Here is a 19,361-nt window from a genome sequence, read left to right on the forward strand (position 1 = left end):
CGTAATACATGGTCAGATTGAAATTGATGGGAAAGAAAACCACAGAGAGAAACTATGGGATGTTGGGGACAATTCTCTGTCAAATATATATTGAATATCACCTCCATCAATTCCTTCACTTCAGTGTGATTTTCTTTCCTTTGCCAACAATGCCACTGATTACTTTAATCTTTACCCATAGTTCCCTGAGAAGAGCCTTTTAGTATGGTTACCAAGAACGACAACGGATCACCATTGGATAGAAGATATTACGGATTTTTTATTTTTAACAAAATAAAAAAGGTAAAAATTTGACTTAACTTTCAACACCTCAGTTGCAACTAACGTGAATCTGTATCTAAGGCTGATAATATCCTGTTTTAGATTGAGTTATTGACTCTCCAACAAGACAACGTTCTCATCAAAGTTTGTTTCGTCGCAAAAACGCCAAACATCTGAATGTTTTATGAGTCGTCGCTGGGGTGGGAGAGCGATCGCCTTTTGCTGCAAACAGATATGAGTTTTGGGACAATATTCGATAACTCCCCCTCACGAGCAACACCCCCTCCGCCCCCACGAATCTGACTGATGACTGGACTCGTGCACTCGACAGAGCATGGAGAATGTGTGAGGGGGAAGAGGACTAATGTTCACGTGGGAGGAAGTGTAATAATCTTCAACAATGCAGCCCGGAGCGCAGTGTATTTAAAAAAATAAAATAAAGCGCCCACTCGGTGAACACGCTTGACCTTGCACGTGGAAAACACACCGGAGCAAGTTGCTTAACATCGACCCAACACTCGCGGGATAAACTGGAAAGTTGTGTCGCGCTAAAGTGCAGACGGCAGATGGTCGACACCTTCCCCACAGCTGGGCGGTTTAAGCAATTATTCCCACAATGCGTGTCGCTATTAAAGGCGCGTTACTGTTTGTGTGCGTTCACTAAATAGAATTTTCGGGGCCAGAATGTTATTTCCTCCTGTCCCTGGAGACTTTTGGAGCATCTGGTGGTGATGTCTGTTAATCCTACTTTGTATTGGCACTGATTGTTGTTGTTGTTTAGTCAAAAATGGCAAATGTGACACCACAGTATATCTCGAACCCCAGTGTTTCAAGCTTTGCCTTCGTACTTGAATCATTCTTTTCTTTCCTTTTAGCCACAGCAATACCTGAGAAAGCTTTCTTTTTTTCTTTTTTTTTTTTAACTCTTTGACAAATCTGATAATACATTTTGTTATTTCATGTTTTATGGATTGTTGTGTGGTTTCACTGTGAGTTTGGGCCATTTTAGTCTAATTTTATTTGAAGTATCTGTGTAAATGATGATGATAATAAATTATATGAATTTAAAAAATACAGAAATAAGAGTTTGTTGTTACCAATAATTAAAAAATAAACACATTTTTCCGTGTAGAATTTTTCAAACCTTTCACTATATAAAATAATTAAAAACAATTCTAAATGTCAATATAGAAATTATTAAAAAGAAAAATGAATGCTCAACATTTCAATAAAGAAATTCAGTGTTAATTTGATATGTTAAATTCAACCAATCAATACATTGATGGCACTGCTGGACTTTATTAATCCCTCTGGAGACCTCCTTTGGTTAATTCGATTTTCAATTCAGAGCAGAAAATGTAAGGTACAGCAAGTTTCATAAAAGCAAGTAAAAATAACAAAGTGCAAATATAAAGAGAATAGATCAAAGGAAATGACACAAAGACCTAAAAGGATAGCAACATAGAATAACATCATCCCTTCACTCCCTTGCTCCTGCCCCCAAAACTCCAAGTTATACATTTTAATAGCATGAAGAATGAATGAGTCCCTGAGTCTATTAGTGTTGCATCTGATTTTAGAATTGGGTGACAGCAGCCCATCTATCAAACCAGTCTTTAACGGGAAATGGGATTTCCCTGCGTTGATCGCAACATGATGCATATTTAAGCCATTTTATTTAAAGTTTTTAAATTCCACCTTTTATCCTCAAGATGTATTGTGTGATCTAAAGAATTATCTTTAAAAATCGCAAACTATTTCCACGAAATTCTAGCCTTTTCCTCACTTTAATTTTATTGCCCAATTTTAAATGCCTTTTAAAAAAGCAAAACAATTTTAATATAATTAGAATCTTTAAAAAGGGAATACAAATTAAGACCTGGGCCAAAGATATCCATAAATAATCATCTATTTACCCCCCACAAAATGGTTGAAATCATTTCAAAGTTCCTGTATATGATTCAAGTCTAGAATAGTTTAATGAGTTGAAGTTTGTTGGTGCAAAGGGTGGTTTTAATGGCTTAATATTGTGCAGATGTATTCATTCCGAAGGAGCCAGGCCGGTGATGTATAGTTGTTCCAGTCTTATCAGTAAAGGAACCACACTATTATTCTTAATGCGTACACATGATGTACGAGGCTGAACCATTCGATTCTGTACCTGCTTTTTTATCCTCGCCTCGCAGCTGATAAGACATCTGCAGTTTAAATGAAACCTACTTTGAGGCAGAATAAGCCGTTTATTTCGGAGGGTGAAAGTGTGAGAATCATGTACGACTTTCGAGAAACACCAGAAGGAAGCTTTTAAAAAAAAAAGCGGCGTTACAAAAGCGGATATTATGCAGTTATGCAGAAGTGGCCTCGGCTCACTGCCTCGCATGCTAACTGTGTAACAATGGTGTGAAGCCGGGGAGCACCTGCATCGCAACCAGAACGCGGCTGACCTCCTTCTGTATTCATTTACCGTCGCCCCGCAGCTCCGTCGGCTTCACCGCCGGATATCGTTTGTTTTCAGGTGCGGAGGCTCGTTGCGAAGGTTGAGAGGCGGCGAGCGACGCGTGATCTAGTTTTTCGCGGCGCTCGCTCGACGCTGGGGGAATTTGTTCAACAATTTCCTATGCGGGGAGGGAGAAGACAGCAGTGTCCCCTTTTATCGAACCGGGGCGAGCGGTGCTTCTGTCAACCGTGCATGCACACATACGACGTATGATTCCAGGCTCGGGGTAATCCGTGTGCATGTTCATGCGGGTTAAACATGTTTAAGTAGTTACATGTGAGCACGTGAAAGTACTGACCGAACAAGAGGATAATGGTGTGTGAAAAGGGGGGCGGGGGGTAAAAGTGTAAGGATACCTAAGCCGGAATGTATACTTATTTCTATACGTAAAAGGGCTGAGCAGCGATTGGCGATCAGTTAATTATCTAATGATGACCCAGAGGGAAAACCTCTCCCCAAGGCTTTTAACACTGAGCCTTAATGACCCAGCAGGTCAGGGCGACACCTTCGGCGACGCACTTTGCTGCAGCATCCTCCTCCTCCTCTTCCTCTATAGATACTGAAACTGCTCCCGGGTGTTTAATTCAGTGGCTGCAGATTACTTCACGCTGCAATATTTAATGTTTTGATAAATCATACGTTGCTGAGGGGCTTCTTGTGACTGCAGGACGGTCGGTCTTCAATCAAGTGTTATTCCCACGTAACGCTCTGGTCAGTACCACGCAAAATGGAAAAAATAAAATGACAGTGGTTGCTGTAGTACTCTTTTTACTAAAACCAATGCTTTCTTTTTCAATTATATAAACTTCTAAAATTGATTAAAGGGGCTCCGTGACCCCTTTTTTTTCCCCCCAGTGTCCAACATTCATTAACATTACTTGACTTACACTTTAAATTTGGGGGATTCACAAGTGTTTCTGGATTTTCTCAAATGACGTGAATAACTAAACATAATGATGGATTTTGACTTTTCAACAGTTTTCATACCTGCAATCACAATCATATACTCCTGGACTTTTATTGATCAGTTCATTTGCGAAACATTTTATACTATTTAATAACGTTTCGGGTGTTTGGTGAATTTTAAAAGACGTCTCCCTCTAGTCTGACAGAAAAATGGGTGGCATCTCATTGACTTTATCGTTAAAATTGGACTGGAACTTCTTGAGCCTGGTGGGGTAGCTCAGAGATGGTGCCCTTTTTTTTAACCTTTCGTTGGTGGGGCTGTATCGGTTAGAGTAGCAAAGGACTCTGAAGGTGGAAGGAGAGCGTATGTAGACAATACAAGAGGGCTAGAGAGAAAGAAGGGAAGCCAGAGCGAAAGGGGGTGAGATACTTGTCTAATGTGAAAATGATTTACTCCAGGAAAATTAGGTAAAAAATCCAGTAAAATGACCTGTCTGTACTTGGTAACATCCACTAACAAATAAGTTCAAAACGACTGGAATTTGGCTTGATCTGGACACCGAGCAAATGTTATGTTATTTTCTGAATTCATGAATTGCTCTGAAAGTAAGAACCAGAATTTTAAATTGATCCTGAAATAATCTGGCAGCCAGTGAAGAGTTTTAAGGATGGGGGGAAATGTGAGTTCTTCTAGTAGAGCGGGTCAGAATTCTCTCTGCAGAGTTTTGTATTACCTGCAGGCGAGACGGCTCTTTAAAGTGCTTTTTGACCCTGGTCTAGAAAGGCGCTTTAAAAATAACCTTTCCTTACTTACTTACTCTGATAGAAACAAGTAGCTGTCGGCTACAAATGGGTTGAGTATTCTGGGGTAGTTGCAGATCATTACAGATATTCTTTCACTTTCTTTTGCTGTCTGGATTCCATGATGGAGGATCTGAACGGATCGGCAGAAAAAATATTGCTTTATTAGACGGTGGCTTGTAATTCCCTCACAAACCATCTCATCAAAATGTAGAAGTAGGGAAGAGAAAATAAGGGTTGCCAGTTATTTCTTGCCTAAGCAGCCACAGTCAGGTGTCCGAAGAGAGAATCCAAGGGTCTATTTATAGATTTTCATTCCCGCCTTTGAAGAGTACTTTTTTGTTATTCCTCACCTCATCTTGCCACTGTTCCTCCTGTCCAGACACTTTTTTTTCCCTCCACCTCTCATTTCCCTCCAAAAACGACAGCATCCCTGTTCAAACAAACTAGTCCAGTAGAAAACATTGATTCTCATAGCGGCTTGTTAGGATTAATAATTCCCCTTTTTAAATGAGCATGAGGATACCATGGATGGAGAAAGTATACATTGTTGTAACTCGCTTTTCTTATGGAAATGTAATGTTTAGAATTTGTTTTAAATAAACTTTTTCGTAAAAAAAACCCAACACTTTCTTCTTTTTTCCCCTTCAGACGAGCCATTTCATTATCTTTACCAGTCATATTTTTGTTTTATTCTTCTACCTTATCATTCAGATGTGCTACTACATGATCGTTCTCACCCATCTTTTACTGTATGTTGACTATTTGTAACCATATACTGTATGTAACCAGCATTAGCTTTGTCATCCTTGCTAGCATTGCCGTTGCTACTCCCGCTAGAATAAGCAGCCAAGATCTTTCATTTGCATACTTTCACCAGTAACAAGGAGAAAGAAAAGATGCTAACTAGTACAAGTGTTGTGCTTGGCCTGGTTAGATTTTTACCCCTAAAGGTTTTGGGTTCAAGCCCATAAAGGAACCTCTTGTGCTGAGACGATCCAATTCTCGTATCTAAAATTAGCTCCTTGGTCTCGAGGCTTTTCTAGTATAAATATGATACGTGATTTTCCTTATGAGGATATGAATTATGAATTGATGTACTTTTGGGGTTAGCTTCAAATCACAGTTGGGCAGTCAAGAATACATTAACATCAAAGTAATGATCCATAGGCACGAAATCAACGCTGAAAAAACAAAGTGGACCACACCTCACGGGATTGGGAATTTCTTGGTTGTCTTGACGGATGTAATGGAGCCAACGCTGCGCTCCTTCAGGTTCCATTGGACATACTTATGTGAAGCATTTCTCTTGGCGTTTATAGGCTCGACCGAAAAACACCTGAGCTTCTGCTTATCAGCGTTTCTGGTTTGATGCTAGCAGTTCTAGGCATGTTTACTAGTAGTAAACCCAGTTGGGTTCTGGAACATTTCTTCTCGTTTGCAAAACACTTTTCTACTACTTTGAAGACCACATAGTTCGTAGGTTTGTTCTGTTCAAAGTGTATTTTTGAAGTGGATATGTTGAGTGCAATTTGTATTTAAAATAATTTGTATTTGTTGGATAGATTCATATTCAAGAAACTTCGACGAGCAAAGCTATATTGTTAATTAAATTGCACTTTTTATTTGAAAGAATAAATACAAAAGATAGTAAAGGACTTTTGTTTGGTGTTTATTTGATTCATATTTACGATAAATAATGTTAATATAGGCGACGGAGTGTCATTTTTGGGCTGGTGGTATGAATTAGAAAAGGCTACCTTGGCTCAAAAAAGGTTGAAAAACACTTGACTTGTTCAACACAAAGAGTAAGAGGGAGCAAGAAGTGGAGCCCAAATTACAGCACCTTCAAAAGACGTATGGGTCCAGATGGTTACTGATGTAAGCAAATCAAAATGCATTTGTTTAACAGATTCATATGTTATTGAGTTACTTTGCCAAGTGTTATGAAAGCATTAGACTATTTTGGTCATGGGATTTGGGTTCATCCACTATATCATACTTGCTGTCACAATTTTTAAATATTAATCTTGCACCCTCAGATATTTTTGCCTACATGGCTATTACATGGCTGTTACATGGCTGTTACATGGCTGTTACATAGCTGTTGCACATCTGGTCCCGTGCTTGTTGCTCATGCTTCTATTCGTGGCCTCATTTGAGATGCATCACCACTGTAATGTGTACATATTGTCCCGGACGGTGGAGGGTACGGTGCAGGCGTGTTCACATCACAGGGGTCGCGGCGGACAAACGACACCTTTGAGAAAAGTAGTTTGACTTTGAAGTGGACCACATGCCCTTTAAAAAAAAAAAGACCCTTTTGTGATGACCTATTTTTAACTTGGTGCAAATGGCTGAACAAGTAACTCAAGCCAGGAAGACGTTGGTGGCATTTAATTATTGATTAATGACGAACCTGGTGGTTTGAAGGCCCCCGAGCGGCAGGCGGGGGTTTGGGTACAGTCTCGATCTTTGATTCGTGCTATTCAGATCCTCTGCAGGAGCCTCCAATTTAACTTCAACTTTCTATATTTTTACTCTGAGTCACCTTTGCCGTCATAGTCTGCACATAAACCCGTCAGAAGGGAAATGGGCCGGAGCTGCCACAGTCAATGCTGCTGTGCCGTTTCAATGTCAGACAGATGTTACTTCAGTTTCTAATTATAGATTACAGGTCTTAATCTGCATTACTCATATTTAATTTGTCATTATTACGTCCCCCTAATCTAATCTGTTACATTTACAGTCATGAAGGCAGCTTGAGCGCGACGAAAATACCCATTAGTAGCTTTCTATCCCGCACTGAGCCCTCGATATCAAACCGTCTGAATCCTTCAAAGATTATCCAGCGCTTCACTCATGTGTGAGGGAATGTTTGGGGGGGAAAAAAAAGGTATAGGACAGATGCGGTTCACGGTCTCAGGTGAGCGCCGTTCCACTTTGTTACTCTGAAGGTTTGACTTCATAAATATCCAGTTGTTGACTCAGGAAAATAAATGGATTTAATCAAGTGAACAATTAAAGTTTTCTACGTTTAAATATTGTCCGTGTTGAAAGACTTTGCTGGGTGGGACGGAATAATTCCAAATCACTCTAGGGGGGAAATCACTTTTAAACATGAATGTACAGGACGGTACAATCAAACCAAAATTTCAAAGCTAAATAAGGTCATTTTCGAGGTTTTTGTCGTCACTTGGCAATGCCTTTTTTACAATGTACGCATTTTATTTTCGAATTTACAAGAAAAAAAATGAACCGTATTTTATATTTATTTTATTTAATCGGCAACAGAATTGTGTATCGTAGCTTCATGTAAGCGTGTCATGTTGTTTAGAGGTCAATAGGTGGCGCCATCAGTTTGGAAATGTTGTGATGTTTCATTAGAACAGTTGTTTAAAACAAAGGAAGGTAGTGCAGAGAGCGCCATCTAGTGGACTCGAAAATAATGACACTGCTTCATGATGCTTCATCAGCACAAGATAAGATATTCCTTTATTAGTCCCATGTGTGGAAATTGTGACTAGAACAGAAGAACGATAGCACAATAGGAAAATCAAATATTATTTTCCCCCAAGTAGGTACTGTTAAAATATACAAATGTAGATAAGTTAGTATTTAATATAGGTGTTAAGGTGAAGATGGTTACATGTGTTCACACACATTTAAACCTTGACTAACTGACAATAAATGCCACATTTTTTAGCAGTATTTGTAAATTCACAATTTACAGTGATTAGCTTTATCATCTGATCTTTAAATCCTGGCGTCGCTACCAACATTATGAGATGCTTTAAAGATTCTATATATATCAACATTCTTGAAATTAACGATGATGGTTCCACTGTGAGACGGTGCATAAATCAGCGGAAGCGTGTACACGAATGTAAATAAAACCCGTCACACATAACTAAATTATGCACGATAAACGTTGTAGGCATGTCGGCCCAGCTTTTACGCGATGACTACCAGCGTGACCGGTCCGTGCCAGGAAGCCGTTTTACGAATTCCAACGGTAATTGGACGGATTATGTCACAAAAATTCCCCCTTGATCATGTCTAGTTAATACATATTCGTGTTTTACAGTGTGTGATGGCATGGATGCTTCACGTCACGCTCACTTTCTCCAGCTAATTTAGCCGAACCGTAAAATCCATTTTTACAAATAATGCGATTGTGTGAATATGAGAGAAGGGTAAACGGACGGATGAAAGGAGGTGGAAACTACTGCCATGTCTTTTGTCGTTTAGAGAACGACCTGGGGGCCAAATAAGGCCTGCCAACTCTTTTTATGCGGCCCACAAAAGATAAAATTGAGTACAGTTGGAGAAAATGTGTATTAATTTGTAATTTGAAGACCATCAAAAAACTAGAAACAAAACATGTTGATCTTGTAACCCACAGAATAGCATTAAATATTTCAGCTCAATTTAAAGAATATTAAATGTAATCCGGGAACTTGAATATTGTATATTACTGGTTCTGGTCCGGTCCGTGAGACATTTGTTACTGAAAATGTTCTATTTATTATTTATACTTAAAAATTTCTGAAATAACATCAGCGTGTGACTATTGACTAGTGAAAACGAGCAAAACGCAAACACTGGAAACAAAACTTCTGAGTCTTCATTCCTTATAAATAATGCCTAAACACAAACATGGTCACACATTGGCACACACCCTCTAGAAGCTTGGAGACACACGCATACAGAACACAATCGTCTGCATACAGTCAAATATACATGGATGCAAATACACAAACATCTTGTTGTAAACAGTCAAGAGCTTCTGCTGATTCAGCGTTCTGGTGAGATGTTTTTTTTTTTCATGCACTCGGTTGTAGTTTTTATGCAGGTCATGCTATTGTATTTTCACCTTTTTTTTTGTATCTGAATGTCGGTCCGTGAATAAAATACAGACATTTAACCGATCCATGGTACAAAAAAGGTTGGGAACCCCTGGTACTTATGACAAAAGATGGAATCATTATGATGAATTCCTGATGTCATCCTGAAGAGAAGAGAGAAATAAAAAAACAGAGCAAACATTAACAATGTATAAACAGGTATTGAGATAAATTAAATAAATATTGCACATTAATATTGAAGCGCTCGGGACTACATATCCTCCGCCCGCACAAATCTCAATGAAATATTAAACACTACAGTGTGTGCAGTATTCATGGACACCTGTATTTGCTGGAGGTAAAAAAGGCAGCAGGACCTGGTTGAGCGGTCACCTCGGGGACACGGTGGGCTAACGTCTCCAGCCAGGTGACCCACAGAGCGTCTGTGTTCCTGGAGGCCCGGGACCCTATGGTGGTGCTGCAATCACACTGCGCTCCAGCTGGAGCTCTGGAAGATAGATGATGAGTCCTCAGCATGGGAGCTGTTTCTGCTTGCCTGCTTTAATTCTCTATGACTTCAGGCTCTTAATATAGCTGCTCGCGTTTGCATCAGCCCGGGTCCTCCGCTCCTCAGCCCTCCTCTTTGTTCTTTACACAACTTGAGCGTGGCTTTGTGAAGTCATGCGGCGTGAGGCAAAGTATAAAATGGTTTTCAAGAATGGTTCCAACTAAATGTTTACACTTGTATTTTCGGATTAGCAGACATTCTATTGGACACAAGTTGTCTTTGTACCCTGATGTTGCTTTTAAAAATTGTTTAAAAACTCACCGTTTACGACTAATTATCAATATGAACAAAACTCCTGCTACAGCTACTACAAGTATTAGTGTCACTTTTCAACATGACCTTCCTGTATTACAACTGTTGCTCCTTAAAAACCACTACTATATTTAGCAACAGTAGTTCAAGTTTTCCTACTGCCATAATGGTTACTTCTTTTCAGTCTTGAACTAGTACCATTAAATCCAATGCAAATATTTACAAATATCTTTGAATGATTTTTTTAAAGTGAAGTAAAAGTGAAGCATAACTAGTGTTAATGTTTGGATTGACTGCCAATACAGCTACCGTTTTCATTACTATGACTGTTACTGATGCTGCTGTTTTTACTTGGCATTGCTAAAATTCGACTCTAAATTTTCACATTTCTCTGCTTTTCTTTACAAATTCTTTATTTGACCTCACATCTAAGAATCCAAGATTTTTTTTTTCTCCTGTGAGATGTATTTATATGACTAATGATGCCCTTGAACAATTAAAAAATAAATCTGAATATGTACTCAAAAGTTATCAAGAGATTCATGATATGATCAGGGAATGATAGTGCTTTTGGTTGTGTATTGTTGTTCCATCTGGATTCAATCAATGGTTTTGAGGGAATCTTTGTTTGGCTGGTAAGCACTAGCAAAAGAAAAGGGGGGGAAATAACAAAAAATAACTTCAGAAGAAGAACTAAATACAAAGGAAACACTTAAATTGATTGAACCGTGGTTTGTGTTACATTTGAATTATTGTAGGGTTGCTGTATGACAAATGGAATTGATGGGGAATAACGACTCAATTGCACATTTGACTGCTGTTTTTATTATTCAGATGCCAGTAAAACTGACATTTAACCTCACAAATTGATTTAAATCGATATTTTCATACACATCTCAATTAAAGCAATTCAATATCTACTTATTAAAACTGTCTTTGACGCCGTATAACCTCTGAATACCCTAATGATATATTCCCTGACCTTCAATATTAAAGGTTCATGACGCTCCACTAACCATCGACAGAATGCGGTGAATATTATTGGTGAATCTGTGGATTAATGGCCTCCTCGCCGCAGTGACATTTTACACAAGCGTTTCTTCTCGTGCCGAGCCAACGGGGAACTGTCCTCTGAGAATGACACCCGTCATCATAAGGTCCCGGGAATTCTCTGGGGTCCGGTCGGGCACATGTATCTCACCGCTCATGTGTGGTGACCGTGACATTTCTTCTCTCTCTTCAGCAATACACGAGTTCCCCGATGACCTTTTCACCAACAAGGAGCGCAAGAGTGGAGCCGTCCTGCTGCACATTGTGGCGGTAAGAGTTTTCCATCCTCTGATCCTTCCTCTTAACTTTTCAACTGACACTTTTTTTTCAAGCTCATTAAACCTGCGGAGATGAGACGGCAGGAATCTTTTTTTTTGCTGAGCTAGAGGTTGGAGATGCTACAGAGATTTTTTTTTTACTTTTGAACCTGATGGTGCGTTGAATAGTAAAGTGCACCTGTGCTGCTGATTTACCAAAATGACTCCAGCTAATCGGGCTGCAGTGCAGTGTTTATAATGTGTCGATAAATCTCCTACGAATCAGTTTAATGACGATGACTCGCATTTCCTAATGCATTTCAATGACCTGTTAACTCCGGAGCTTTTGTAGATGCCATTGAATTTGACTTGTTCTATGATATGAGATTTTGTGTGTGTATTTATGTATTCTGTAAAAAAAAGAACGCATGCTTGAATGATAAATGTGCTGACAGACATATTTTAATATTTTAACTTCTAAGTATTGCTTGACTCCATAAGAAAATGTACAAATATTGACACACGTGCAAAGAAAGTTTCGAACCTTTAAGTAAAAACTAGTGATGGGTCAATGAAGCTTCATGAAGCATCATATTCCCTTTTGCAGCCCACTAGATGGCACTCTTTTCTGAACGATCTCTGCCTTTGAGAGACCATTTCAATCGAACTGCCTATCATCTTTAAGCAAAGAGCGCCATCTACCGAGCTCGGAAAATGATGATGGTGTTTCATGAAGCTTCATCCCCATCACTTGTAAAAGTTTTCCTTTAACATGTCGAAGAGTTGCACCTTCTCTTTACCCTATTCAGACCAAGAACTCTTCAGATGAGAAAACCCCTGAAAACATTAAACAACAATTTGACTATACCGGTGTCAGCAACTATTCCATTTTGATTGCTACGTTAGTGTTGGTTGCAGAAGTGTTCTTTTAAGAAAGTGCGAGCTTATACAACAGTTTCATTTGAAGCAAACACCAGCTTATGTTTCCTGCAGTGAACATGTAAAATTCATACTGCTCTTCAATATTTAAACACAAGAAGTTTGCTAAACAACAAGTGCTCAATTAAAAGAAAAACCAGGAAGTCTATGCACATATATTTTTGGGATAAATTAAAAAAAGAAATAAAGCTTTTTTAGGTATAGTTTTTGAGCCCAAATAAACATGGTGTTTTGTCAGATCCTTAATGATAAACTGGAATCATAATGTTTTGCATCATTATTCCAGCTTTCATGTTGTTTTGCAAGATATCTTTTGACGTATCACATACTGGATGACCCATGTGTATTTGATAGCGTTCCAAGTGTATGTATCGGATCAGAAATACCAGTTGTTGTTTGTGGAATTCCTCTCAGGAAAGTTCTCCGCTTCAGAGCGCAGTGATGATCGATGATAAATAAGAAATGTGAGCCGCTCTAATCTTGTTACTCACACTCGGCCAGCTCTCACCAGCTCTCTGAAACCATTGTCCTGATTTTCATCCAGCAGGAGAAAAAAAAAGCCTCTCTCTGAACACTGGTGTGGTCCGACAGTGCCCCCTGTGGTTAGCATAGAGCATGACACGCAGCGATATCACACCTGATCTATAATTTATAGATCTACCCTTCTGCATCTGAAATGGGTTCTGCCTTCTCTGAATTCAAACTCCTGGTCTCACCGCAGCAGTTTTACTAGTAAGATTGTCGCTTAATTTAATTCTAATTGAGTTTAGTGCTGAGCCAGAGAAGGAGAAACACTTGTTCTGACCTTATTAAAGATCCACCTTTTCTGTCCTAATCCCCCAAATTCTGCTCCAATCTCCAGACCCTCTACATGTTCCTGGCCCTGGCCATCGTCTGCGACGAGTACTTTGTGACGTCCCTGGAGAAGATCTGCGAGGTATTTGACCAGGACGACTCGAGGAAGTCGTCGGTCTCGGAGGATTAATTCGGCTTTTTATCTGTGCAGAAACTGGACCTGAGCGAAGATGTCGCCGGCGCCACCTTCATGGCAGCTGGCAGTTCTGCCCCAGAACTCTTCGCCTCAGTCATCGGTACGACAACGAAACATTTTCAAGTGAAATCTAAGACACTTTTTCCCCTCATAAAAATGCCAATTTCGGGAGACTACAACTACCAAACTCCTTCATTTGTTCTTCCCATTTAGGGGTTTTCATCACGCACGGGGACGTGGGAGTGGGCACCATCGTGGGCTCGGCCGTCTTCAACATCCTCTGCATCATCGGAGTGTGTGGAATCTTCGCTGGGCAGGTGTGTGTTGATGCTCCACTCTCTTGTAAAGAGTGGCTGTTTTTCTGCCGAGGGCCAAAGCGAAGCGGACGTCTCTAATGGAAAATGAGTGTGACCCCGGGCGGTGGGTCCGCAGAGAGCTTTTACCTTGAGTGTGATCGGTCACATTGTGCGACCGCTGGAAAAAAAACGGCACTATATGAAAAGTGTCGCCACATCTTCTGCGCGATAAAAGCTGGCGATAGTTGACACAAGTTGATGCTTTTAGACACATTATTATAACTGTGGCTTCTTTTAATTCATGTACGACTTTTCACATTCAAGTGTAACGTTCGTGACCCATTTTTCTTCCCTGTGGTGACCCTCAGGTGGTGATGCTGACCTGGTGGGCGGTTTTTCGTGACTCCTTCTACTACACCCTGTCAGTCGTGGCCCTCATCATTGTAAGTCAAAAACCATTGTTAAAATCCTTTTTTTTTTTCCCCAGTTGTATAAAACGTTAATCTCTCAAGGTTTATTGCTTCCATTTTATTCAATGAAAATTCTATTCTATGCGTCTAACTTGTCTCCCGGGGGCCAAAGTAGATTAATGTTCATGTTGATATGGAGATTAAGTGGTTAAGACGGAGATGATGGATCTCAACAATTAATACATGGATTTCGAGGGTGAAACTGGAGGCAAAATATGAGCTAATAAGGATGGAAAAGGCCTTCAAAAAATGTCACATAAAATTGTGACTTTATCCTACACTTAACAGAGTATATAATATTTGTGTTCAGCCAGTTAAACTATTAAATAAGACATGAGGCTGAAATCTTTTGACATCCCTGCTTATTAAGAAGCAATTGCTAATTTAGTGATGCTAAGCTTACTCGCTAACCATGCTAACTATCTTTAAAGAACTAAATGTTCAAGTTTACTGACACTTGGAGTTACCAGGGATTAAGAAGCTTTTAATAAATATACTCTCTTCATCCGTAAATAGTTGTTTATTTGTAAATAAATCGTATAATGCTAGCTAATATGCATGATTATAAATAAATTCTTAATGTGTAAATTGTTATAAATAACAAAAACACTCTTTCTGTCTTTTCCAGTTCATTTATGATGAAAAGATAGTGTGGTGAGTACAAAATGTATTGCATACTTTATAAACTGCTCTGAGCACAGGAAAACATATTTAGTACTTGATGTTTCAAGTTGAAAGGACTGACATTATGAGGTAAAATGTCAGGAACTATTATCGAGTCGACTTCGTCGTATACTCGTAGATATTTCCTGCTGCTTTAAGACTCTTTATTTAAAAAAAATCTGTATATAAAAGTCCCAGACAATTGTGAATTTGTAAAATTAAAGTAATTAAAAAGACCCAGAAAGAAATGGGGAAAGATAATTTCTGATCTGAGTTGATTCAAATTTAAAAATATGGTTTGTTTTTCACCAGAATCTAGGCAAAGTTTCATGTTAATTTGCTGTATGTATAATTATAATTGGCGCGAAGCCTCAGATAAGTCTTAAACTCTTCTTGTTTTTCAGGTGGGAGAGTTTGGTGCTGGTGGTCATGTACGCTGGTTACATCCTGCTCATGAAGTGAGTGTTCTGAAGTTTAATTTTCTTAATGTAAAATTGTGATATTTGTTGTGTTGAGTGAAAGAGCTTGAACGCGAAGACGCATCCGGGGGCCACTCCTGAAGTCATTCTATGACTCAGTAGTGGCCTCTGCCATCTTCAACGGTGTGGTCTGCTGGGGGAGCAGCATGACAGCAAAGGATAGGGCTAAACTGGACAGCCTTATTAAGAAGGCCGGTTACGTCCTAGGGCGCCCCCTGGATCCTGTGGAGGAAGTGACTGGGAGGAGGATACGGAGCAAGCTGGGCTCCATGAGGAGGAACTTGTCTCACCCTCTCCAGCACACACTGAGGGCATTGAGGAGCTCCATCAGTGATAGGATGCTCCATCCCTGGTGTGTGAGGGAGAGGTACCGCAGGTCCTTCCTCCCTACTGCCATCAGACTCCACAACAAGAACACAGCCAGATAATTATCTAACTGCACCTTTCTTGTTATTTTTGTAAATATGATTGTGTATATAATATAGTGCAGATTTATTTTCTATTCTATTTAGATTTTTTCTTTTCTTTTTAATATTTTATTTCTGGGTGTTGTTTTTTTTCTGGTATATTGCTCTTGCTGTTGTTAAAACGAATTTCAATAAAGGGATTCTGATTCTGATTCGTTCAGAATTTTCATATAATTGTCTTATCAGGAGCTCAAAGTAGCTGCCGTTTGGTTACTGTACGATAACATGTACACGTCCAGCCTGGACCGTAAGTAAGCCGCAGTGTAAGCCACGCCACTCTGCCAACGTGAGATAATATTTGTGATTAATTGTACCCGGCGTGATGGCGACCAGCTGGTAATCTGCGTGGCACTGAGCAGCCGCTCGGTCCACCCGACGTAAGAGTTTAATCTTCGTCCCTCTGCAGCGGCTCGAGCTTAACCAGATCACTCGGCTCCTTCCTCATCCGGACCACAGAACTGCTGTCATGCTTTCCCCGAAAATAGCCACTGACCATTTTTGGGTCTGTCTCGCCAAATTAGAGCGGATTTTGTGCGGCGTGGGCGGCAAAGTTTTTTAAGGACAAGAGACATGAGATTGATTTAGAGTTACTATCCGGAGCCCCTCAGAAAGTATTTATAGTTTCCCGGAAGACGCAGAGTAATCGGAGTATATTAAAGCTTTTGTATCTCGGGTCAGAAGCCTTTACTTAACTGCTGGAACAATTATAAGAAAAAAGGAAAGAAAAAGGGTGGCAAGTGTCCTTAATTTTAGTTAATAATAATATACAAAACAAGAGGTTGTGGATAATTTTCATAATTTAATCAAAAAATACTAAAACTTTTTTTTTTTTCTGCTTTGGAGGAATTTCTTCATTTAAATGGAAAAAAAATGTATATCTTTAAATCTAGTGTATGTTGAGAAAAATATGGAAAAAAAATTCAAGACTATGATAATAAAATAATCGGTATATTTTAATTAAACAATATAAAATAAAAGGTGTCAATTGATCAAAACAGTTTAAATAAGTATCTATAAAGTTTAAATAAAAATAATCAAATATATATTTTAAATGGGAATATGAATATTATATTATTACGATTATTAATATATAATATTTAAGGATTTTCCTTGATTTTTCAGGAACTCCTGTATTCTCAGTGTTATCTTGACCTTTTAATTATATATTTTATTGAGTATAGTTTTAATTGTTTAAGCGCTTTGTGACCCTGGTCTGGAAAAGCGCTATATAAATATAATTTACTTACTTACTTACTATTACATTAATTGAAAGTGTATATCAAGTTTAGATTGTCGTTTCACCTGTATGTTTCATACTATAATTAAATGTTTTATTTGTGTTTGAAATGTTTTGTTTTTTTTAAATGGTAAATCACATTTGTTTCAATGTAAATCAAATATAACAATAATGTAACATCTAAATCTTTCTTATTTGATTCTTACTATCATTTAATCTTACACTTCCAAATACCTGAATATAAACATAAGAAAGATAAAACCATCTGACTCACTTGAATCTCTAACATGTGCTGAAAGAGCCAGTGTGTTGCATCCTCACGTGTTGAGTAGAACCGCAGTGTTGCTGTGGCACCGGAGAACATCATGTTCAAAGGCTGCAGCAGCAACTTCATTATACGTGGAGTATTTTTATGTAATGGCTGGAGTATGGCCCGTGGCTGATGAAAGCCTTGTAATTGCCTCTCGGGAGCACTTCTTTGGACTATCCCTGATTCAGATGCGGAAAGTGCATTTAAGAAAGCAGAAATGTTTTGTTTTTTTTCCAGAATCTAGGCCATGTTATTATGAATTCCCTCTATAGACGTGCGCCGAGTTAAGTGGGTTATTGTTCATTAACTTTCCTTTTTTCCACTAGATTCAACTCCAGCTTGCAGAGATTATTCATGGGCAAGTCGAAAAAGAACGTTGCCAACGGTAACGCGGCGGCCAGCAGCGAGATGGAGGACGGTAATAGTAGTTATGACTATGTTTGGAGCGACGACCCGTCGCTGCCGCTACTGTCCAGAGGTAAGGTTAAACCAGGCAGGCCGGACGACAGACTCGCCGTAGTTCTTCTCTTTGGGCTCCAACCTTTTGTTCCTCCTGACTCGCTTGATTTGCTGCTTTCAGGCTAAACTCCTGAAAACATCCGTCCTTTGTCGCATTCATGTTGTACTTTTTGTTGCCTTTTTCAAGCCAGTTATAATTTTAACTCTTTGAAATCCTTGCGGTATTTTTGTATTTTCTCTAAGTAGCACGTGACAAAGTAGAAAAAAAAAAATCCTCTCCACAACGGTTAATTAAAACGAAGGCTCTTAGGAAATGTAATTGCTCCCCCTGGTCTAGGAAATATCCTGATGACTCCCCAGAAGCTTTGAATTCCCACTCGACTCATTTCTTCCAATGCATTGAGCAGAGGCTTTGATAAAGTTATGGGGCAGTGATACTGAAGATTCCTCTAAGCGAGATCTTAACTTATCCTTGAAATTCCTAGCAAGGCGTCCAGAACACCTTCAGAACTCTTGAGTAAGGAATGGACAGAAGCTTCTTGGTGAGGTTGATGGGTATGTATCGTATATTCAACAGCTGTGATTGGTTGATTGTAAAAGTTGGGAAAATGTATATACTTTCGGTGATATGAATGACCCTCAAATCGATAAACTTCACCATAGAATTGGATCTTAGGAAGACTTGCAAACAAAAAATGCATCAGAACATGCGGCTCGATTATTATTATTTTTTTTTCTATCTTCAATTTTTCTAACCAGCATATTAAATTTACGTCACGAAAAACTCATCCCTTATGGGATAAATTTACGACAAGGAGTGAATTGGACGAGGTAAAAATGCCACCAATCTGCAACGTTTTTCAAACATCTCATGCTCTGGCATATGTTCAACTAGAAACGTCATTCCAGCTTTAAAATGTACATACAAGTCCAAAGTATCAGCGTGGGATTTGACTCTTTTGAAGCTTTCGCGTGGAAAAGTGCACAGCCCACTCTCACCATTGTCTGGTTACTTAATGGGAGGGAGAGACTTCCGGGGTATGTAAAACATCTATTTAAGAAGTGTCTCTTAAATAGATGTTGAATTTTTAAGAGCTGCTTTTATTTAGGAATGGCTTTTATCTGGACTAGGATGTACGCTTTTCTTTCTTTGTACATGATTGTGACACCGGACTGAGGTTTTCTTGACTTGAAATTCAAATCCTTTTTTTCCGAGTAACAATCTCTTGCATCATTTTTTTTTTCCTGCCTCTAATTCTTCCACTTCTACTGCTGAAGCACTGACCAACTCCACTGGCCCAGTGTTGACCCGCCTGTCTGTTTAGCCTTACTAAACTTGCTCTTGCTTATTGTTAACAGTGTTGTGCTGCCGTTCATGTGCTCTCGCAAAAACTCCCTTTTCCTACTGCCGTCGACTGCAGACACTCTTAATGTGGTAACGGATTTTTTCCCAGTGATGTTTTTCGTCGGTTTTACACTTTGAATTCTCTGTGTGGTCCTGCATGCATAATCCATCCACTCAGAACTAATTACATCTAATGAATTGATGCTGGGATTCCCCACGAGACTGCATTTAATTTACCGGGTTTATTTCTGTATGAGCTTGTATTT

General features: G+C 39.2%; 1 protein-coding gene across 2 annotated transcripts in view; it reads left to right on the top strand.

Moving 5' to 3' along the window:
• slc24a4b (solute carrier family 24 member 4b) overlaps positions 1–19,361 on the top strand; it is a 45,599-nt gene that overhangs the window by 18,461 nt on the left and 7,777 nt on the right. For both annotated transcript variants that reach the window (XM_087805762.1, XM_087805761.1), the window contains exons 3-10: positions 11,376–11,452; positions 13,241–13,315; positions 13,385–13,469; positions 13,583–13,686; positions 14,034–14,108; positions 14,764–14,789; positions 15,203–15,256; positions 17,618–17,709. In XM_087805762.1, coding sequence (XP_087661888.1) covers positions 11,376–11,452; positions 13,241–13,315; positions 13,385–13,469; positions 13,583–13,686; positions 14,034–14,108; positions 14,764–14,789; positions 15,203–15,256; positions 17,618–17,709 — 588 coding nt within the window. The remainder of the gene's footprint in view (positions 1–11,375; positions 11,453–13,240; positions 13,316–13,384; positions 13,470–13,582; positions 13,687–14,033; positions 14,109–14,763; positions 14,790–15,202; positions 15,257–17,617; positions 17,710–19,361) is intronic.

The sequence above is a fragment of the Callionymus lyra genome, chromosome 13 (assembly GCF_982586985.1).
Source record: "Callionymus lyra chromosome 13, fCalLyr1.hap1.1, whole genome shotgun sequence".
In the NCBI taxonomy this organism is placed as follows: Eukaryota; Metazoa; Chordata; class Actinopteri; order Syngnathiformes; family Callionymidae; genus Callionymus; species Callionymus lyra.